This window comes from Peromyscus leucopus, chromosome 23, assembly GCF_004664715.2.
Source record: "Peromyscus leucopus breed LL Stock chromosome 23, UCI_PerLeu_2.1, whole genome shotgun sequence".
Taxonomy (NCBI): Eukaryota; Metazoa; Chordata; class Mammalia; order Rodentia; family Cricetidae; genus Peromyscus; species Peromyscus leucopus.
In genome coordinates this window covers 27,517,928-27,540,887 of record NC_051082.1, presented here as the reverse complement: position 1 = coordinate 27,540,887, position 22,960 = coordinate 27,517,928, and the positions used below count along the sequence as shown (strand labels likewise).

The 22,960-nt window shown below is 52.3% G+C and overlaps 1 protein-coding gene and 1 non-coding gene across 2 annotated transcripts; one reads left to right on the top strand and one right to left on the bottom strand.

The window, feature by feature from the left end:
* Positions 1 to 334: 334 nt before the first annotated feature.
* Rasa4b (RAS p21 protein activator 4B) lies at positions 335 to 17,218 on the bottom strand. Its single transcript, XM_028894401.2, has 9 exons — positions 17,001 to 17,218; positions 11,642 to 11,698; positions 10,157 to 10,270; positions 9,684 to 9,745; positions 8,112 to 8,241; positions 6,561 to 6,642; positions 5,383 to 5,664; positions 2,556 to 2,638; positions 335 to 470 (listed from the first exon to the last, which is right to left on the bottom strand). The coding sequence occupies exons 1-9, from the start codon at positions 17,210 to 17,212 to the stop codon at positions 335 to 337; spliced, it is 1,158 nt and encodes a 385-aa protein (XP_028750234.1). The 5' UTR covers positions 17,213 to 17,218.
* LOC114710334 lies at positions 5,917 to 6,082 on the top strand. The gene has a single exon (XR_003737042.1). It is a non-coding gene; the product is annotated as a U12 minor spliceosomal RNA (small nuclear RNA).
* Positions 17,219 to 22,960: the final 5,742 nt, after the last annotated feature.

The window sequence follows — 22,960 nt, the reverse complement described above, 5'->3', positions numbered from 1 at the left end:
AGACGCCAGGATAGAACTACGCAACCTAGGGAAATACGAAACCTTGATCCCAGAGGAACAGTTTCGTCTAGAGGAGTCTGAGACTAGCTACTAGAGCACATACAAATGCGAGGAAAAAGACAGTACGATAACTTTGGGGTAGCAGAGGAGTTCTTGGAAATACAAGTAGATAGCTATCTAATATATCACGAGGGTCACAGCAAAGAGCCAGTCTGCTGCTCATGCAGTATATTGTGGTTCTCAGAAGGACGAAAAGTCTCACCCAGAGACACGAAGAAAATATGAGCTCCGACACTACCATGGAAACACCATTCGCAATGCCTAGGGGGCTCACTCACATAGCAGACGAACAAGACTTACACTCCTGCACCTCCCGAGACAGATATGCATTGAAGACAGGCTGTATGCCCACTTGGACTTTGGCAGCGGCAGGTGTTCTCACTAACACCCGGCAAGCCACACCAATCCAACTGTAAAAGGAGACAAGGATTCTTAGCGAGCTGAAACATCTGGAATCAGCAGACAGCTAGATTGATCGCGTCACCAGGGAACCAAAAATGGCCAAGCTTATCTACGAGGTGGCTCATCTACTCACTCTTGCAATGCTCATTTGGTATGATTAAATCCCACCACTTATGGTTTACAACTCGCATATAGCGTAGCAACCATGCAACATACTCCACAGTCCCCCAACACATTATAGCGCTTTTTTCCTGCTGCATTCTCGATGGACTGGAACACCAATCTCAGAGAGATTCAGGCACACATATAGAGATCACACTGACGTCTGGCCACTATATCACCTATCACAATCACTCACAATAGCGTGAGAGCAATACAGACGCTTGAGCGGGTCACATTAGGGCTAGACTTGGAAAGCAAAGATCTCTCATCATTACGCTCGCAGATAATCGTAAATGATAATGTCATAAAGTAGTTGATCCATTCTAAATCACCTCACATGTCCTAATATACAAAGCAATGAAGTCATACGTGTATAAGCCCTAATCACTATGAAATACTCAGTATCTCCTACGGTATACGTTACGGTAACACAGCCCACCAGAATATAAAATTGTAACCACACCAAAATTCCGTACTGTGAATTTCTTCGGAGATGTGTGACAATCATGAGAGATTCGTAACAGGCTTAATGTTATCTAATCGAATAGAGCTTCACCTCACCTTTCTTTCCAATATAGTACGATAGATAGATCTCTCCTAATAGATGTCATATAGACACCATACCATCTGCTGGAGACAATCAAGACTGTCGCATTATACGTAGAGAACTGCTGGTGCTCTATGGAGAACAATACACTCGCAAGAGCTGAGAGAACGAATTTCACAAAATAAAACAGTATTGCATACTTTATAATCACAATTTATTCAGGACAATGTCATCATACCTCCTGGCCAATTTCCTGTACGCCAGGATACCTGAAGAAGTTTTATCTAAATCATGATATAGGCATGGTTTGTGTATCTACGGCCAATTTCTTTAACGGTCCATAAAAAGCTAGATAAACTAAAGCTCACAAAAAGAAGGTTATGAGGTAGTAAAAGAACACAAGCCAAAGAACATTTCTAATGAGGCCAACGATTGGACGCGGATAACCACACAGATAACAAGTTCAATGTGAAATTTTTCTAGGGTCATCAGTATGGCATCTGAAAAAGACACTGCCTAGTCTTCTTTCTTCTTGAGATTCAACCTAGCCTGAAAATCTCAAATCTCCTGCTCAGCTTCCTAAATGCTTGGATTACAAGTGTGAACCACTTCACCTGGCTTGCATTTTTTTTTTTTTTTAGTTTTTTTTCTCTTTCACATTTTCGAGACAGGATTTCTCTGTGCCATGGCTGTCCTGGACTAAACACAGAATGGACATCCAAAAATAATCTACTTGCGCCTATAGGGTCTTTGCTCTATTCAACCGTACTATGGCCTCAACTTCTAAAACTGGGTTACAAGTGTGTGAAAAATCTGCTATGCTAACGGCAAACCATTATGTGTGCCAACTACATCATTGCCAAGCACATGTGCGGGGGATCAGAGGATCACTTGAAGAAGAGTCCAGGTTGCCTAGATAGCTGATCATCTGACCACGCAATGGTGTTTGGTTGTGAACTGAATTTTATCTTATGTGAGTTACTGGCTCACCAAACCTCATGGCCGTTGTGCCTGATGGGGTCGGCACTACTCCAACTGGTATACGATAGATATAATTTCATATGGATATATTGGACGACTCTTGGGGACAGAGATATATATATCGTAGGGACCTAGAGAGTTGTCAAGGAAGCCTTTAAAGGAAGGGTCTGAGGAGTTATTATAGAAAGTGGCCAGGACAGTATCAAAACATGAGATGCATGCATAACTTTTAGCCAGGAGAAAAGGATGCATAAAAGCAGAGCAGGAAGGTCCCTGATGAGAAGGTGCTAGTATAGTGAACAAAGGAACTTGAGCTATGGACTCTTGTCCCCAACCAACCAACGTATCCAGCACACGCCCATAAGGGGGGGAGGGCGTATACCGGGCCCAGAAGCACAGTCACCAAGTCGCACTCAGGCGACTTTTAGACTGGTCAGGGCTGCAGCGGAAAAACACTCTTCTGCTGGGCACTGACGAGTCAAGAGTCTGCTGGACATGAACCACTCAGGAGAAAGGTAGATCAGCATGGCGAGAAACAGCTCAGATCACGCTCCTCAGCGCAAGTACTAGCAATCTTTTTTTATATTACTCCTCTCTTTTTCTGAAGCTGGGAGTAGAACCCAACAAAATTCAGCCAAGGCGGATCAACACCTGACGCCCACAAACCACCACGCCCCTCACTGCCGACTTCTAGATCGTATGCTCTACGGACCACTCGAGATACCAAACCAGCACATCACTGAGGATTCCTAGGAACAGGCTGCCGTAGCACACACACATCCCATGACCCGTCACTGGGAGATTGCCAGGACAGTGTCATCCTAGCCACTGGAGAGTCCCACATCCACGAAGTCCCTTATAGATGAGAGGGGATATTCGTTACGGGAGCACGGGCTCTACCAACTAGCTCCACTAACCTTTAATATTTCCATCAACTCCTTTGCCACACATGTGTGGCGTGGAAAGCTATAAGTACAGGGTCGCTCTAACTAGAGTCCCAACCCCAGCCCTCAACTGGGTTTCCTAGGCAGGAGAGTGCTGTGTGAGTGCAAGCTATCACGCATCGCGGACCAACCACACACTACACGCAACAGAGAGAAGCACTTTCTACCTTGCTCTAGCAGACCTTGCTCTCCAGCATCAGAGATAGTAATAAAAACCCAACAAATGGCTTTTATAATTCCCTTCAACACGAGGGGGACTTTCTCTTAAGGCCAGAGTGCTCCATCATGGCGAGTAAGATAGATTCATCATTTTTTTTTTCTTTCACGATCATCACTGGGGGTGTCCTCAAGCAAAGGGTGACTTCGCTACACACTGCGGAGGGCCTAGCCATTCAGCCTCAGGACACACAATAACTGTGTGAATGGAAATGTTCGTCAGTGTCCACATATTGACTATAAACATTGGTGTAATAATAACCTAAAAATAGTAATGAGAGAGTGAGTACGCCTGATGCAGGTTGGAAGTGGAATGGGGAAGTCTGAATAATTTCTGACTCTAATTTTTGATGGAGAGCATTGAAGCAAATCTATTTTGCGAATATTTCTTATGTCTATATGTCGTTATGTTTTTGTGGTGTTATTTTTTCTGTACTGTATGTAAATTCTTCTGAAGTATTTTTAAAAATATTCAATGTAGGTGAAGTGCTAAGGAGCGTTTCTCAGATACAATCACTTGTCGTGGGCAGAGGCGCCAGGAGAAGGGGCAACAAGGGAATCTCTCCTGGTGATTGGGGTTGGTATCCTACACAATTATGGGAATTTAATGACATCATCTCAGTGGGAAGAAACACGTCCAGCCCATGCTTTAAGATCTGAGAGCCAATCCTCATCAGGCCTGTTGTCATATTAAGATTCTTCAAGACAGAGTTCCCTCTGTTTATAACTCCTGATCTTAGTCCTCGGAACTTAACTCAAACCACCGAGATATAACTCAAGCCTAGAGCACTCATACATCACTGCCATCTGAAGTGCTGGTATACCATACGACCCGTGTATCAATCACACCCCTTGGCTCTTTTCTTCTCCTACTCATCTCTACCTCCTCATCTCTCGTGCTTCGTCTCTCTCTCTCTTCTCTCATCTCTCCCCTCCGACTCTCACCCCTCTCCTCTCCTACTCCTCCCCTATCTCCCTCTCTCTCTCTACCATCATTTATTCTTCTAGTTTATCATCTATTCTTATCCTTCCTCTCCTTCCTCTCCTCTCTCTCTCTCCTTTTTTTTTTTTTTTTTTTTTTTTTTTTTTTTAGATAGGGTCTCAGGCACTCCAGGAACTACTGATCCTCCTGCCCTCACATCCCAAGTGCTGGAATTGCAGATATGGGCCACCAAGCTTGGCTTGTTAATTTCATTTTTCAAGATAGCATCCCACTATGTAGCCCAAGGTGGCTTCAAATTTGCAGCAATCCTCCTGCCTCAGATCCCCAACCGCTGGGAGTTCCACTATGCCTGGATTACTTTTCATTTTGAGACTGGGTCTGTCTAAGTAGCCCAGGCTGGCCCTAAATTCACTCTGTAGCCCAGGTGGGCCTTGAAATGGAGAGCTTGCCTCAGCCTCCCAAATATCTGGGATGTCAGGCTTGCATCAGGACCGGGCTTTAAAAGTTGTTCTCCTAGGGCAGAGGGGCACCTTGAAAGGGTCTCAGAGCACCAGAGCTGCTGGCTGGGAGGAATCACAAGTTTACTGCCTGAGAAAGCAGGTGACGTGGCAGGAATGGACACCAGATGCTGCAGGTGGGGGGTGTGGGCTGGGCAGAGGAGAAGTGTGCCCTGGGCAGGCCTGGACAGGTGGGGGTGTAGCCTGGGCAGGTGGGGGTGTGGCCTGGGCAGGTTGGGAGGGTATAGCCTGGGCAGGTGGGGGGTGTAGGCTGGGCAGGTGGGGGTGTGTGGCTGGGCAGGTGGGGTGTGTGGCCTGGGCAGGTTGGGGGGGTATAGCCTGAGTAGGTGGGGGATGTAGCCTGGGAAGGTGGGGGGATCTAGTCTGGGAAGGTGGGGGGATGTAGCCTGGGCAGGTGGGGGGATGTAGTCTGGGCAGGTGGGGGATGTAGTCTGGGAAGGTGGGGGGATGTAGCCTGGACAGGTGGGTGTGTAGCCTGGACAGGTGGGGGTGTAGCCTGGGAAGGTGGGGGGTGTAGCCTGGGCAGGTGGGGGTGTAGCCTGGACAGGTGGGGGTGTAGCCTGGACAGGTGGGGGTGTAGCCTGGACAGGTGGGGTGTGTGGCCTGGACAGGTGGGGGTGTGGCCTGGACAGGTGGGGGTGTAGCCTGGACAGGTGGGGGTGTAGCCTGGACAGGTGGGGGTGTAGCCTGGCAGGTGGGGGGTGTGGCCTGGGCAGGTGGGGGTATAGCCTGTAAGGTGGAGGTGGGGCTGGTACTTACTTTGCCTAGAAAGTCATTCCGGCTAACAAGATCCCAGTCCCAGGCCTCCACGGACAGTGCTTCTGCGGCTCCCTTCTCCAGCTCAAATTCAAATGTCTCGTTCCAGCGTGGGTAGCAGGATTTCTTCACCACCTGCTCCGAAAGGGATAGTGGACTCCGTTCACAGGGCTGTCCAGGGCCAGAGCAGGGTAGTACTGCCCCACACACCTCCCCTGGCTCTGTACTGGTAAACATTTCCAGGCCCAAACGGGAGTGGTGGAACAAGACTGTCACTCCAGCTTTGAGGCAAGAAGGCTGAAAGTTCAAGGCTTGCCTGGGCTACAAAGGGAGTTCAAAGTCAGCCTGGGCAACTCAGTGAGACTCTTGCTTCAAAAATAAAAATGAATGTCTTAAACTTATGTGTAAGGAAAACAATAATTCAGGGTGATACTCGAGTCCTTACTGCTAATGTGAGATTAATTTTTGAGTGGGTAAAGTTTGCCCTTAAGGTGACCCCCCTACAAATAAATATGAGAAAAAGGGCTGGGGTGTGGCTCAGTGGTAGAGCCCCTTCCTAGAATCCCCCAGTGAGGGGCTGGGGTGTGACTCAGTGGTAGATCACCTGCCTAGAATCCCCCAGTGAGGGCTGGGGTGTGGCTCAGTGGTAGAGCACCTGCCTAGAATCCCCCAGTGAGGGCTGGGGTGTGGCTCAGTGGTAGAGCCCCTGCCTAGAATCCCCCAGTGAGGGGCTGGGGTGTGACTCAGTGGTAGAGCACCTGCCTAAGATGTGAGTCTAGGATTCAATCCTCTGTATTGAAGAACTACTTCGTAAGATATCACACATTCCACCAAGGGGGAAACTGAGGCCCAGAGTGAACATGGGACTTGTCTAAGGCCTAGACTGCATGGAGAGCCCAGCTCTGGACAGGTTCCCCAGGCTGCCACCTTCACGACGATGTTCACAGAGATAAGAAAATCAACGGGGAGCTATTCCAGAGTTTCCACGTCCCCCACTCCACCCCTTCAGTCAGTCCCCCCAGCGTCCTCACCGAGGTCTCCTGGGTCCGGCCATTGTAGTGCACTCGGACAAAAGGGTCAGATGCGCCATTCCGGTCCTTTGGGGCTAGGTCCCTGTCGTGAAATGGGGAGAGGGGATTACTGCTCCCGCAGACTGGGAGGACTTGGCTCATCCGGGGCTGCATGCTGGCCGCCTGGGCAGCAGCTCCCCTCCCCCACTGTGATCACTCACAGCCCCCTTTGCCCACGGGCCAATGAGTCTCTGAGGGAAGATTCCTGACTGGTAACTGCAGGAGCGCCACTGTGCCTGACTCTGGGCAAGAGAAGAGAGGGCAAGAATAGCTGGGAACTGTCAGACATAACGCTTCTGTCCCAGCACTCCGGGAAGCTGAGGCAGGAGGATCGTGAGTCTGAGGCTAGCCCAAACTACATACGGTCAGCCTGAGATACATAGGAAGACACTATCTCAAAAAGTAGGGGTGGCCATCGTGTCCCCTCTACCAGATTTGCGGAGAGGAGGCTGTGGTGGCCTGGCTGCCGTTCCTGGGGTAACGGACAGAGGTGGGGGTCTCACAGGAAGGGGCACATGTTTCTGTGTTACCCATCCTGATGAGCAGAGATGCGCTTAAGTGACGGCCCCACGGTCCTGAGGTTGGGTGCTACGGGCAGCTACGTGCACATGTTTACAACACCGTGCCCAGGCAGCCTGGCGCCAGGCAAGGCTGAGGAGGGTGGATGGGAATGGATTGGAGAGGGAAGACTCGGGGTCGGGTAGGCTGTGGTTCAGGCATTCCTCAGGGCTCCAGCCCCAGGGCAGAAAATAAAGCTGGGGGCAGCCACAAGAGGTCCAAAGTGTCAGTCATGCACCGCACATTCCCTCCGTTTACCAGCGAGACCACTTCCTCCCAAATGGGCTAACTGCCTCAGGGTAAGGGGCAAGGGGCATATTTAGTTTCTTTTGTGGAACTGGCTGGCCAGAGGCTGCCCACTGGCCCCAGGGGTAGACTGGAGGAACTGTGCTAAATCACACACAGATACACACACACACACACACACACACACACACACACACACACACACACACACACACACTGGAAAGGGAGGAAGGAGGCTGGAGCCAGAAGGGAAGGCACCTCTCATAGAGTGTCTGAGTCACAGCCAGGCCCAGACGGGAGTGGGGACAGAAGTTAAAAATACCCTAGGGCTGGGGGATAGCCCTGTCACAGGTGACTCAGGCCCACAGAGCCGTTAAGTCCTTGTCCCACCCCCACACCGTCTGGACATACCAACAGTTTTTCCTTTCTGTTCCTGTGAGAGACCATAAACACACACATGCACACACACACACACACACACACACACACACACACACACACACGGCAAGTTTATACAGGGGCTGGATAAGGAAGCCTAGATCTAGCATTTGGACACTGGCGTCTAAGCACAGTTCAAGGGTGCACACAACCTCTGCTCCCCTACAGGACGATCAGGCTATCTCTTGAGAGCAGGCTTTGGTGGGAGGAGGAAGAAGAAGAGGCTGGGACAATCATGACTGCCACCCCCCTTCCCTCAGCCCATCTCACCTGGCCTCAAGCACTGAGCAGCGTAACCGGCTGGCACAGGTCCCCGGCACCACCTCCAGACGCAGGTGGATCTCGCCCTGCACCTCCTCATTGGGGTCCACCTCCACCAGGTGGGTCCAGCCACTGAATCCTGCAGGGCTTCATGTCAGCCAAGGATAGGGCCCAGGCCTCCACTCCCTTCACCCCACCTGCTCCTCCATTACCCCCTTGAAATCCTCCAGATATTCCCGGTAACAGATGGGGAAACTGAGACCCAGGAGCTGAGCAGCAGTTGGAAGTGTGGAGATACTTAGTTGTATGTATTGTGTGGGGCTGTGCTTTTCTTTTCTTTCTTTTTTTTTTTTTTTTTTTTTTTTTTTTTTTTTGTTTTTCGAGACAGGGTTTCTCTATGTAGCTTTGCACCTTTCCTGGAACTTGCTTTGTAGACCAGGCTGGCCTTGAACTCACAGAGATCCGCCTGCCTCTGCCTCCCGAGTGCTAGGATTAAAGACGTGCGCCACCACCACCCGGCTTGGGGCTGTGCTTTTCTGAGCATGCATGCAGGAGCTGGATGTTGGGCATCTTCCTCTATGTTATATTTTGAGACAGAGCCTCCGTTTCAGCTAGGCTGGCTGGGCAATGAACTCTTGGGATCTGTCTATCTTTCCCTGACAACGCTGGAGTCTTAGACACACGCAGCCATGCCTGGTTTTACTTGGGTCCTGGGGACTTGAACTCAGGTCCTCTTGCTTTCACAAGTGCTCTTCCTCACTAAGTCAACTCCTTATTCCCCTACGTTTTCATTATAAAGCAGGGTCTCGTGTAGCCCAGGCTGACCTCACTCACACTGTGTATCTGAGGAGGACCTCACACTCCTGATCCTCCTGCCTCCACCTCCTCAATGCCAGGAGTACAGGCACGTACCACCACATTCGTTCTGAGACTGGGACTTGAGTCAGTGGCCCAGGTCCTAGGCCTTCATCGTCATTCTGGGCTTTGATTCCATGCTCCTGACTCATTGGTTGTGGAACCTATCCTCAGTTTTCCCATCTTAAACCATGAGAACAGAGGCTCCCCACAGGCTACCGGAGTGGCAATCTGAAGAGCAGATGTGGGAACTACAAGGGACCCACCAGCAAGGAAATGCACCGGGAACCCCTGGTCAGCTGAGGCTGCAGCCAGAGGCCACTGGCCCGGCCGCGTCGGGAGGCTCCGTGAGTCAGCAGAGCCTGCCACCCCCTCATCCCCAACCCTAGCCTCACAGACAGGAACAGGTGTGCCCCGGGAAGCCATGAGACCAGTCAGAGGCTCGGCTGGCAGAGCCCAACTGACCCAGGAGCTCCTGTGCGCAACCATCTGAAAAGCCCAGAGAGGTCAAGACCCTGTCTGAGGTTACACAGCGAGACCTGGGCAGGGCCGAAACCTTCAAAAATGGTGTGCATTCCAGCAATAACCCGAGTGGCCCTGGACCAGCATCAGGCCAGTCCCCTTGGGTTTTGGACTCAGGTGGAGGGACCCGGTAGGAAATAGGAGCTACATTGAGTGGTAGGAGTCAGGTACTAAACAGACCGTCGGGGAAGTGGGGCATCTTACCTTTTGGGTGAGAGGCTAGCGTGTCCCTCGTGAGGCACACCTTTCCAATAACATCGTCCCGGCTAAGGGGGGAGAGAGAGTCAGAGCTGAGCTATGGAACCAGCTTGCCTGGAGCCCAGCAAACTCAACCCTCCAAGCTCAGCCCCCACCCTCCAGGAAGCCCAGCAGCTGCAGGACAGCACAACAGAGCAGAGCACAGGACTCCTGTGCAGGCCGTGGATACTCTCAGGGGACATGATGTTTCTGCATGGGAGATCTAAAACACACCAAACTCATGCCCTTGGGGTGCCTACTCATTCATGTCACAATGTGCATGCATACGTGTGCGCACGGCAAGTCCACGCACAAGCTCAGCCCCGCCTCTTCCCAGGCCCTCTGGACACCCCCACCAGTGGAGTGCACAAAGAATGTAAAGAGGCCAGCACTCAGCAATGGTCACATCCTGGTCCAGCTGCAGAGCAGGGCAAACTTACCTGAGAGCATCCTCATCCATGACATAGAAGGCTACCGCGTGGAACGTGGGAGGCAAATGCACTTGATACTCCTCACCCCAGAAGGGGCACAGGGTCTTCCACACAGTGGCTGTCCTACAGGAGAAGACCCCTCAACCTCTGGCCAAGCCACCCCCAACTTTGCGTCTGGTACCCGGGAATCACATCGGTTGAGAACAGGATGTTTCCTTCCCATCTTTCAGTCTTTGCTGTGGACCTTCTGCCCACCCTGGATAGGGCATGAGCTATTATTGTACATTTGGGGAAACTGACCCCACAGTTGACAGTAGCTGGTCTCCAGCAGTAAGGCAGAGGTGGAGCTGCTCCCCACCCCCAAGACCAGAGCTGTCAATCAACTCATGGGATTCAACAGGGCACATGGTTTCATGGGAGCTGAAGTCACCAGTGGCCCAGATGGACACTCAGGGGGCTGCCCCACCCCAACTCCTTCTCAGGTAGGTCATGAGGATGCCAGGTTGTCTGCTTCTCTGTCTGTTTGGGACAATCAGAACCACCATGTCCCTCTCCCTGTGTGCTGCCCACGGTTTAGAGAAAGCCTGAGCTTAGGCTCGGCTTGCCAGTTGGTGCTAGGGGTCAGTAATGGCTGCGCCTGTCCAGATGTGAATCACAACCCAGTAGCTCTGGTCATGAACTTTAGAGGATGGGGTCTGGGTGAGGGACAGGATAGGACCGCAAACACCAGCCCATGGTGCTGAAGTTGTCGAGATTGCTTACTGGGTGGGAGAGCCTGCTGCCCAGACTGACAGCCTGGGACCCACACAGTGGGAAGAGAGAACTAACTCCTGCAAATTGCTCTCTGACCTCTGCCTACAAGCTGTGGCACACTCCCTTCCCTCATCCCTAAACCAATAAAGGAGTGTAAATAAATTTTAAAAAGAAATCAGGGAGTTTGTGGAAGGGCATCCAGAGGAAGCGGCCCTTCTGGGCTGAAGAAGGGATTTATTAGGAATGATCTCTATCAGAGAGTTTCTCAGAAAGAAGGGGGCACCAAGACAGCCCAAGGAAGTGCTGGGGTAAGCCAGACTTGACTTCCGGTCTGGGTTTGTCAGCTCCTTAGGTGTGCGGCCCTGGGCAAGGTACCCAGTCTGAGCCTTGTTTTCTCCATCTGTGAACGGGGATTAATGATACACTATCCATTGTAATGAATCCCAAGGGCTGATAAGGGGTTGGTCGGGAGCCTGGTGGAGACAGTGTCGTAACTGGTCACCACTGTGTCTCTCTGGTGGTAAAGCTTGCAAAAATGGAACCAGGCAGGGGACAGTTGCTTGCCCACAGGGCGGTAGATAAGGATAGCCTTTGAGTTACAGGTGGGTCTTTCTCAGCATTCGGAGAGGAAGACAGCACCAGAGGGATTAGGGACTCCCAGCCTTCATCCATGTCCTCCAGGATGAGCAGGAGGCTGGATGAGGGAGGTCAGCCAGCCCTGGATCAGGAAGGGAGCAGTACCTGATGATGGGTTCATTGTCCACCTTCACGATGCAGTAGGGGTCGCTGCTGCCCGTGCTGCAAGACAGAAGGGCAAGGGACAGGGTTGGCTGGCAGCCAGGTGGGGACCAGGCTGGGTGAGGCCTGAGGGGCGGGGCTGAGGCGGGGCCTAGGGCGGGAACCTTGCCTGGGGGCGGGGCTATGGACGCTGACGGGGTGGGGCCTAGGGCGGGAAATCTGCTGGAGGCGGGACTTACGAGGGGGGCTGTGACAAGTTCTAGAGGGGCCTGGTGGGGGCGACCAGGGAAGGAGCTGGGGACGGAGCACTGGGATGGACCCTTGCTGGAGGGCTTAGGGGACAGGCTGAGGGAAGGCCTGGAGGAGGGCCCGCGGAGGCAAGCCTGATGAATGAGGAACCACTAAGGGGGCGGGGCTGGGGGCGGGGCTTTGTGCAAAGCTAGAACCTGGGCGCGGCCTATGGGGATGCAAGCGGTGGGACTTGGGAGACCATTTAAGCAGGGCCCAAAGAGGGAAGCTTTCCGCGGGTGGGGCTGGTGGGAGGCTTGCGAGGGGCGGGACTTGCAGGAAACTTTCTTGGGGCGGGACTTAGGCAGCTTTAGCTCGGGAATCCTGGTCCTTCCCAGAGCTTATTTCAGGGAAGGGGACACAGGGAAGAGGAGGGGAAGGGCCTATCCCAAGCAGCGCACCTCTCTCTGCCCGAGAAGATAGTGGAGACCTAGGCACTGTCTCCAGGCTGCAGCCCAGGGGCTTCAGAACACGCGGTCCTGGGGTGGGGGCGATGAGGAGGGACCTTCACTGTGGGCTTCCCGGTCCATGATGGGGCCCGCCACTCACTGCTCCTTTCCCATTCCTCGGCTTAGTGCCAAAACAGTCTTAGCAACAAAGGCCAGGCATCTCCCAGCACCTCTATCCTCTGTACCAAAGGCTGTCCCTGCTGCATGAGGCAGCCTTCTCCTGTGACAAAAAAAACAAAAAACAAAACAAAACAAAAAACCTCTCTTTCCTCGGAGACAGAGTAGGGACCCTCTGGGATCCAGCAGGCTACGGCTTCTGCTACACGTCGATCTTCCGCACCCCAGGCTAGGCAGGGCTACCCATCACAGGCCTCCCTACAGGGCTGAGCTAGGGTGTGTATTTCTCTTGTTGCTCAGCAATGGACTTGGCCCAAGACAGGGGCCAAGTGTTTATTGAATGAATGAATGAATAAATGAATGAATGAATGAATGAATGGTCGATCCTGAGAAAAGAGGGCTGGAGAAGGCAAGCCCCGGATTTTGCACATATCTATACTGTGGCGCTCATGAGGTTATGAGGGTAGTGGGCAAACAGGCAGTGTGTGCGGACCATCCCTGAGGCTTGCCGTTCATAAAAGGGAAGTGCATTTACATGACAGAAGCTAGGGGAAATCCAGTTTCCACTTCCCAGTTCTTTCTTTCTTCCTTTTTTCAGATACTGGGGATGGACCGGGGCCCTCCTGAATGTTAGGCAAGGACTCTAAGGCTGTCACTGGAAGATTCTAATCAAGGACTCTTGCTGCTTAGCCACACCTCTGCCCCTCATTGGGGGATTCTAGGCCAGGGCTTTACTGATGAGCCACCTCCCCAGAGACCCTCACTTGGGGATTCTAGGCCAACCCTCTATCTCTAAGCTATATTCCCGGTCACAACTTCCCAACTATCTGAAGGGGCCTTAAAGGAAGAAATGTCACTGAGGTCAAGAGCACCCCTCCCCCCAAAAAACCCAAACCCCAAAACAAAACAGGAACCGTCAGCCCAGGCTGTTTGGCTTCTGGAAAGTGGGAGGTGGAGTAGCTTCCCTGAGTCTCTGAGACGTCATAAGGCTGGTGCATACGGGTCACAGATATTGGTGATATTTCAGTGGTGGTCCCTATGATCACACAAGTATTCTCTCTCCCAATGAGTCTGTCCTCCTGCATCCTAATTTCATCACACCAGCCCAAGGCTGTAAGATTCCAGGCTTCAAGCAATCGGGCCCTAAGTGCACCCCAGGAACAGAGCCTCAAAGATCAGTGCCCAGCGAAGGTGACATGGACCTCTTTAGGTTGTATTTTATATCTAAAAAGATTTTTTGTTTTGTTTTGTTTTTCGAGACAGGGTTTCTCTGTGTAGCTTTGCGCCTTTCCTGGAACTCACTTGGTAGCCCAGGTTGGCCTCGAACTCACAGAGATCCGCCTGGCTCTGCCTCCGAGGTGCTGGGATTAAAGGCGTGCACCACCAGCTCAGGCTCTTCCTATAGAAGATTTTTTAAAAAGTGTTGTGTGTGTGTGTGTGTGTGTGTGTGTGTGTGTGTGTGTGTTTGGTTATGTGCACATGTGAGTAAAAATGTCAGTGGAATCCAGAAGAGGGTGCTGGATCCCTGGTACTGGAGTTTCACGCCCCACATGGGTGCTGGGTACTGAACCCCGGGTCCTCTGCAAGGGCAGTAATCGTTCTAAACCACGGAGCCATCTCCAGCTCTGGCTGTCTTTCTACTGCTTTTTTTTGAGACTGCTTCTCATCTGTAACCCAGCTAGTTCGGCCCCTGACCTCCTGCCTCAGCCTCCTGAGCACTTGGGTAACAGGCATGTGCCACGGGGCCCAGCTTCTTTCTGGGCTGTGGTCCACCAGAGGGTCCATAGCAAGTCTCTGCCCTGCTAATACTTCCTAGTTCACCGGTTCCTTGGAGTGAGAACCTTAGTTTCTGCTACAGCCCCAGTGCTGCCGTGCTGAATGAATGAGTGAACACCGGAATGAAGGATGACGTTTACAGGCAGGACCAATGGTAGGCAAAAGCTCAGAGGCAGGAACATAACCAGGGGCTGGACAGTGGTGATTGGGACCCTGGAACAGAAGGGCGGGAGGAGACAGGGTCAAGAGTGATGGCGGTCCAGGGTAAAGCTGGGCCCGACAGCTGTCCTTGGAGAGCTCCTGGCACCTGTGTGCCCTGACAATCCTCCCCATCCTAGTGAGAGCTGGGGAAGCGTCTTCTCTACCAGTCCTTCCTCAAGTCCGTGGCCACTGGCCCAGTCTGGCGACTTGTGGGCCTCTATATTTAGGGCCTTGGCAGTTTCTAGACTGGAAGAGGAAGGAGAGGGCAAACCCCGAAATAGCCGTAGGCTTGTCCCCAGGGCCACAGAGTGTAGGAGCCAGTGGGGCACTGTTCACCATGGGACTCAGCTTTGTGCCCAGCTGACCCAGGTAGCCAGGAATGGAGGGTGGTAGGGAGTGGACAGAGAGACAGGCAGAATCGGAACACTCCTCACAATGGCAGCTGAAGGATGAATACACGGGATGGCACGTGTGGCCGCACACTCATATAATGTCATATACCTTGGGAGGTAGAGGCGGGGTGCTGAGTTTGAGACCAGCCTGAGATACACGGTGAGGTGTGTATCCCTATGGTACAGGGAGTCAGAGACAATGAGTCACGGTCGCTGCCCTCACACTTGTCAGGGACTGGCAACCTCTGGAGGCTTCTACTCGGTGACCAAAATGTCCAAGGGCAAGAAGGGGGCCTCAGAACCCTTCCCAGAGGCTCCAGGGAAAGCCTCAGATAGGAAGTTTGAGAAAAGCACTGAGGGATAAATAGGAGTTTTCTGGGAGAGAGAGTTTTCTAAAAAGGCACAATGTCAGAGGGTCTCTTAATATTTAAAAACTGGAGAAAGGCCCAAATGTGGGGGTTGGCATTTATGAGATGGCTCAAAGGGCAATTTTCAGGTCAGAGCTGTGTGCGCTCAGCCAGCCGCCAGGCGCAAGCAGGGGAATGATGATCGGGGTGTTAGAGGTGAGTGGGGCAGGCTGGGAAGCAGGGCTTGGAAAGAGACTCCAAAGTCAGGACCCCCAGGATCGGATGGCCCCTCTCCTGGGGGTGGAGACCTCGTCCCGGAGTCCGAGAGCGGTAAGGCCCAGGTAGGCACAAGAGCTTTGGAGGTCAGCGGCTGGCAGGGATGGGGAGGAGGTGACAGACGGAAGGGGCCGCCCCTCCCAGCCGCCACCAGCCAGAGGAAGCCAAGATGACCTGGTTTACCAGTGCCCAAGGAAGGGAGGGGGACCTGGGAGTGGGGAGGGCTGGAGGGCCTGGGGGGTTGGCGGGTGGAACCCTTTGTCGGAGCTCATCTGGCCCCCACCCTAGAGACCTAATTCCAAGTGGCGCCCTTCCTCCCTCCATGCACAGAAACCCACCTGGAGACGGCCCACCCTCCTCCCTCCCCATTGCCATGGCAACTGCTGAGCTGGCCTCTTCAGACCCAGGGGGCCTTGAACTGGAACCGCTCCTGGCGCTGAGAGGGCCGGGAGAGCCCGCCCGCCCGAGGAGAGGCGCCCGCCCGCCTCCGCTGCTCCTGGCTTCTCCATTCTCCGCAGCCAGGAACCCACCGGGTACCCGGAGCGAACTTTGAACCCTAGGCCTCTGCCGCGCCCCTTTCTTTGGTTTTAGGATTTTCACTTCTCCCAATACCAGGATGTCAGACACTAGGCTAACAGAAAGGGAAACCGAGGCTTTGCAAAAACAAGGAGCCGTCCCAGGCTGCATATAAGAAAGCCACGAAGCACATTCTAGGAGCCCCGCAGTTGATCTTGGGAACCTACGGAAAACAGTGTGATAAAGGAGTGCCTGCAAGCTCCCCACATCTGTGCAGGGATTAGAGGAAGCCTTATCAAATATGGCAATGCAGGTGAGGAGCCCTAGATTCAAGACCTTGTTTTGACACCTTCAGCTAGCATGCCGTGTCTGTGGGCCTCGCTTTTCTAATCTGTAAAATGGACCGAAGAGACATGCCTTGCAGCGAGCGATTAAAAGGGAGGGTGCCCGCAAAGTTCAGGGAGACTCTAAACTCTGCCTCTTTGCATCACTCCCGGCCCCCTGACGGACGGCCTCCCCACTTTTCACGCCTGCTTTCTCCGCCCAAATGAACAGCCAGCCAGTCGTCCAGCGGACGACTCGGGGTTATTATGGGCTCCGGAACTACGGAGAAAGAACCCTGCCTGGTGTTTAAGGGGCATTCCGCTCCCTCCAGCCACACCCTGGGCAGCTCTCACTACGAAGCCACCCCAGCGCGCCAGCTACAGCCCTTTAAAACCCCTGGCCCCTGTGAACCTCGGTTCACTGCTTCTCCCAGATCGAGAGACTCCCTCCCCTGTCTCCAGCCGCCCATCCATTGCTGCCCCCTCCATCCCAGTCAGGTACCCACAGCTCATCTCACTGTCCCCATTTTTCCCAGCCCGTCCCCCTCCGTGGCTGCACACGCCACACGCTCTCCGCGGCTCCCCCTGGGGGGGGAGGCCCTAAGGACCCCCGCAAAGTGTACAAAAGGGGATCCCAGCGAAGTTGGGGGAGCCACCCACCCCTGTCCGCTGCTCACATGTCCTTGGCAGGCAAATTTTTCCCTTCTACGATGCGGATGGACAACGAGCTGCGCTTGGCCATCGCGGCTCGGCGACGTGGAGGCCGGGCAGGGAGGGATCCGGACGCCTGGGTCCCCTCCCGGGGGCAGCGCGAGTGGCGCGGCTGGCAGCCTGGTGCCGAGGACAGGGAAGGGGCAGAGCTGGAGCCGAGGGATCGCCTCCACTCCATTCACCCCTCCCCGTCCCTCGCGCGAGGGCGGGAAGATACTGCCGGGGAGCACCAATCAGCGGGCTGGCTGTACCTAAAGGGCGTGGCCCCTGAGGCCCGCGTCCCTCGTTGGTCGCCTGGAGCGAGGAGGGGCGGGGCCTGAGAGGAGGCGGAGACCCTGGCGCCAAGAGACGCCTCCGCCTCCTGAATCCCCGGTGGGGCGCGCGAGCCCAGAGCGAGGGCCAGAAGCTATCGGAGGGACCTGAGCGTGTGTTCCGGAACATGCAGTTTTGGGGGAGCGTGCAAAAAGGAGGCGTATACCCACCAGATCGGGATCGCCCTGGCCACCCGAGTCTGCGTGGGATGCGCAGTGTAGCTGCAAATCCATGAATGAATGCGCGCTGGGAAGAACTTAGCTGGCAAAGGCAGTGTTTGGAACAGGCCAGGAAAGATGTGGCGATGTGGCGAAGACCTGGGCAGCCAGAAGTTTGGGGACATTAAGTCTGGAGAATAGGACTGTTTGGGGGGTGTCTTTATGTTGTGCTTTTGTGTATGCTCAGGTGTGCAGGTGCACATGCGTGTGTGAATGTAGAGGTCAACCTCTGATATCATTCCTCAAGATCTGTCCACCTTTTAAAAAAAAAAAAAATTTGGCCGGGTGATGGTGGCACACGCCTTTAATCCCAGCACTCGGGAGGCAGAGCCAGGCGGATCTCTGTGAGTTCGAGGCCAGCCTGGGCTACCAAGTGAATTCCAGAAAAGGCACAAAGCTACACAGAGAAACCCTGTCTTGGGGGGGAAATTTTTTTTTGTTTTACATTGGTTTATTGATTGTGGTGGTGTGGCTTGTGTGCCGTGGCCCCAAGTGGAGATCAGAAGACAACCCGCAGGAATCTGATCTCTCCTTCCACCTTATGGGTCTCGGGGATCAAAGAGGATCAAAGCTTGGATCGTCAGGCTTGGTGCAGTAGCCTTTATCCACGGAGCCATTCTTCCGCCCCACCTTGTCTCTCACTGGCTTGAAACTTGCCCAGTAGTCTAGACTGGCTGGCTATTAAGATCCAAGGATCCACCTGTGTGGATCCAAGATACAAGAGTGTGACACCATCCCCAACGGTCCATTAGTTCTGGGAACTAAACTTGAACCCTCTCCCTAGCCCAAGATCTGGATTCCAGCCCTCCACGCCACCCATAATGGTGACGGAACCTAGGTCCTTGAGTATACCAGGTAAGAACTCCGCTGAGCTACCTCAGGAGTCCACACAGGCTGCCCCAGGCAGGGCCACACTTGGCCTCCCGGGTACCAGGTGACTGTAGGTATGTTCTTACCTACCATGGTCCTTCACCCACACTCAGAGCCACCTTCCTAGAATGGTCCACGTCTGTGGTTCCTTCTCCAGCCCAACAGCCAGAATTCTGGGTAATAGGATCGAGGTCCTCCACCCCAAGCGACATCCCTCCCAGTCTAATGCAGACTTGAGTCCCAGCCTCCCCACCCCATCCCCACCCCCGCTCTGCCACGTACTAGTTATCAAATCCTTGCAAAGAGCTGAGCTGCCGTGGATGGGAAGAAGATCATGGCAAGGGGCATAAAAGCACAAATTCTCATTCCTGTACTATTCTAGTTTCTCTGTTTTTAATTTAAATTAAATATTTATCATTTGCATGTGTGCGTGTATGTGTGCGCGCATGCCGCAGCATGCATATGGAGGTCAGAAGACGACTTGTGGCAGTCAATTCTCTCCTTCCACCACGGGTTCCAGGGGTGAAACCCAGATGATGAGGCTTGAATGGCAAGCGATGTTACCTTTGGCGTCATCTTGCTGGTTCTAGTGTCCTATTTCTTAAAACTGCGCATGATCACCATTTTTTCCGTTTATTACTTATTTGTGATGTGTGTGGGGAGTGCTTTGTGTCACAGCATGGAAGCGGAAGTCAGAGGCAGCTCTCAAGAGTCCCTTTGCTCCTTCCGCTGTGGGTTCTGGGGATTGAACTCTGGTAGTGAGGCCCTGAGGCAGGAGCTTTTACAGGATGAACCACTTCACAGCCCCACCCTGTCTTTTTTAAATTACTCTACAAAAGCGGACCATGGTCTCAAATGTCTATAATCCCAGCACTTGGTGGACTGAGTCTTGTCTTCAAAGTCATTCTTGGCTGCACAATGAGTCTAGTCCAGGGCCAGCTAGGGGCTTACACCAGACCCTGTTTCCAATTTTTTTTTGAGCTGAGGATCCAACCCAGGGCCTAGCGCTCTACCACTGAGCTAAATCCCCAAACCCTGTTTCCACCAACCGGGCGGTGGTGGCGCACGCCTTTAATCCCAGCACTCGGAGGCAGGCAGGCAGTTCTCTGTGAGTTCGAGACAGCCTGGGCTACCAGTGATTCAGAAAGCGCAAAGCTACACAGAGAAACCCTGTCTCGAAAAACCAAAAGAGAGAGAGAGAGACAGAGAGAGAGAGAGAGAGAAGGGAGAAAGGAGGGAGGGAGGGGAAATGGAGGCAAGATTTTGTTATGAAATTCTCGCTTATGCGTACACTCCACTGCCCTCTCCTCTTCCCTTTTCACCTCTACACTCCACAAATTACATGCTTTTTAAAAATCTAGACTCAGGATATGAAATAAAACATGCAACATTTGTCTTCCTGAGTCGGAAGGCTTTTCTTAGCATGATGATCTTCAGTTCAAATCCATTTTCATACATGTGACATAATTTCATTCTTTCTTACAGATGATTAAGCTTCCCTTGGGGGATACAGACATACACACAGATTTTTTTTTATTTATGTGCGGCACATGGGTGAAGTACTCCTGGAGGCCAGAAGAGGGCATCAGATCCCTCTGGAACTGAAGTCTCTGTTGTAGGCGCTTGGAACCAAACCCAGGTCCTCTGCAAGAGGAGCAAACACTAAATTTCTGGGCCTCATCCCCCATCTCTTCTCTCTCTGTCTTCTCTCTCTTCTCTCTCTTCTCTCTCTCTCTCTCTCTCTCTCTCTCTCTCTCTTTCCCTCTATCCACCTACCTACCCACCTATCTATGCATTTTATGCATTCCCCTGTTGACAGACAGCTAGGCTACTTCCATATTTTGACTGTTTCAAATGGATGTTTGAGTTTTCCTGTGGGATGCTGACCTGAGATTCCTCTTATCCTATTCATACATGAACCACACCCACTTTGTCACACTTAAAGCCAGGTGTGGTGGTACACACCTGTAATTCCAGCACTTGGAAAGTGGAATCAGGACAATCAGGGGTTCAAGGCCATGTCTGCCTATGTAAGGAGTTCCAGGACAGCTAAGCTACATGAGATTCTAATGGACAAAGTCACCAACAGAGAGGAAGGTTGCCATCTGCTTCTCACTGATTTTATAATCTTTAAGTGACATATACAAAACAATGATCCCTTGGGGGTATTTTTGACTATTATATTTCTCTTTTAAAAATTTTGTTACATTCTAGCCAGATGTGGTGGTGCACGCCTTTAATCCCAGCACTCAGGAGGCAGATGTAGGTGGATCTCTGTGATTTCAAGGCCAGCCTGGTCTATAAAGTGAGTTCCAGGATAGCCAGGGTGGTTACAGAGAAACCCTATCTCAAAAAAAAGTGTTGTTGTTTGTAGTGGGTAGTCATTCCAGCTTGGATCTGGAAGTTCCAACCCCCATTGAGTCTCTGGCAACTGTCACGCCTACGAGGCGGGGCCAGGGGAGGCGCCGAGAGACCCGAAAGCTGGATGGGCGAGTGCTCTCTCAGTTCTGGGACCCTGAACAGATGGAGGTGGATCTAGCAGAGCTCCAGAGAACACCGCTGGACTTTGAATACACCTTCTCCAGACCCCGCGACCTACCTATCCCTTAATTTGTAAGTTACCCACTAAATAAATCTTCCTTTTAACTGGAGTGGCCTTAATAATTTCACCAGTAGTTGTTACATGCGCGTGCGTGCGTGCGTGCATGTGTGTATGCATTTGGGCATGTGTGTGCCACAGCATTCATATGGACCAGGTCAGAGGACAGCTTGTAGCTTTTCTTCCACGACATGAATCCCAGGGATTAAACGGAAGTCACTAGGCTTGGCGGCAAGTGTATTTACACGCTGAGCCATCCCACCAGCCCTCCATTTCTTTGAGACATGGTCTCATGAAACCTAGGCTAGCCTGGAACTTGCCATGTAGCTGAGGCTAGCCTTGAATTCTTGATCTTACTGCCTCCACCTGCGGCATGCTGGGTGATTTTTCTAAGCAATCTATTAAAGTTACCACCTTCCTCACTTAGTGAGCTTGGGTTCTGCATCAGTACACCCCAGGTCTGTCTCCGTTTCTGTCCTTAGGATGTGTGCATACCGCAAGGTTAGGGGAAGAAGTTTGGCTGGATGGAGCCTTTTCTTCCTTCCTTCCTTCCTTCCTCTTCCTTCCTCTTCCTTCCTTCTTTTTTTTTTTTTAAGATTTATTTATTTATTATATACACAGAAGAGGGCACCAGATCTCATTACAGATGGTTGTGAGCCATCATGTGGGTGCTGGGAATTGAACTCAGAACCTCTGGAAGAGCAGTCAGTCAGTCAGTGCTCTTAACCTCTGAGCCATCTCTCCAGCCCCTCTTTCTTTCTTTCTCTTTCTTTCTTTCTTTCTTTCTTCCTTCCTTCCTTCCTTCCTTCCTTCCTTCCTTCCTTCCTTCCTTCCTTCCTTTCTTTCTTTCTTTCTTTCTTTCTTTCTTTCTTTCTTTCTTTCTTTCCTCCCTCTGTTTTTCTATCAGTGTTGAGGTTGGAACCAGGTCCTTACACACGCTAGGCAAATACTCTGATGCTAAGCCATGTCCCAAGACACTCACTCCATAGGGGATTCTAGGCAAGTGCTTCAGTGCTGAGCTTCGGCCTCAGCCTCCATTACCTGCCTTCACCTCCTGCAGGATTGGGTCATAAAACACAGTTCCTAGAGCTAGGCTAAGGAGGGTGGGGGCTGAGGAAAGGGTGGGGGTGAGGTGGGCCTTTAATTCCACCAACTTAGAAGGCTAAGGCAGGAGGACTGCAAGTTCAGGGCCAACCTGGGCAACTCAGTGAGACACTATCAAAATAAAGAGGGGCAAGGGGCTGAGGGGGTGGCTCAGTGGTGAGGAGGTGAGGGGGTGGCTCAGTGGTGAGCGCTCAGTGAGACATTATCAAAATAAAGAGGGAAGCAAGGGGCTGAGGGGGTAGCTCAGTGGTGAGCGCTCAGTGAGACATTATCAAAATAAAGAGGGAAGCAAGGGGCTGAGGGGGTAGCTCAGTGGTGAGCGCTTGCCTGGTACAGTCAGGTGACAGGGCTGGGAATGCAGCCCTGTGATGCAGCACTTGTCTACCATGTACAAGACCATGGGTTCCTGTGGTGGTATTGTGTTCCCCAAAATATTCTACACCCTAATAAACTTACCTGGGGTCAGAGACAGAACAGCCACTAGATACAAACTCTAGAAAACGGTGGCACTCACACCTTTAATCCTAGCACTCCAGAGGTAGAAATCCCTCTGGATCTCTGTGAGTTCAAGGCCACATTGGAAACAGCCAGCATTGGAGACACACGCCTTTAATCTCAATACCAACCATAGAAGACCTGGAGGTCTGTACAGACAGACAGTGACGAGGCAGTCATGTGGTTGGGTTTACAACCAATGAGAAGGCAGAACCGAAAGTCTATATAAAGACAAAACCACAGGAATTTGGTCTCTTGGCTGAAGAGGCTAGACGGGTAAGGCTCTTAGCTCCGATCTCTTGGCTTTCTTCTTTGCATTGGTTCTGTG

What these genes read in the sequence shown, in the direction of transcription:
- Rasa4b (XM_028894401.2), bottom strand. Translation starts at nt 17,212, where the DNA reads ATGGAGTGGAGGCGATCCCTCGGCTCCAGCTCTGCCCCTTCCCTGTCC. An exon ending in AATTTGCCTGCCAAGGACAT is followed by an intron (nt 11,699 to 17,000) that starts GTGAGCAGCGGA and finishes TCTGTCTTGCAG; the next exon opens with CACGGGCAGCAGCGACCCCT. An exon ending in ATGGATGAGGATGCTCTCAG is followed by an intron (nt 9,746 to 10,156) that starts GTAAGTTTGCCC and finishes CTCCCCCCTTAG; the next exon opens with CCGGGACGATGTTATTGGAA.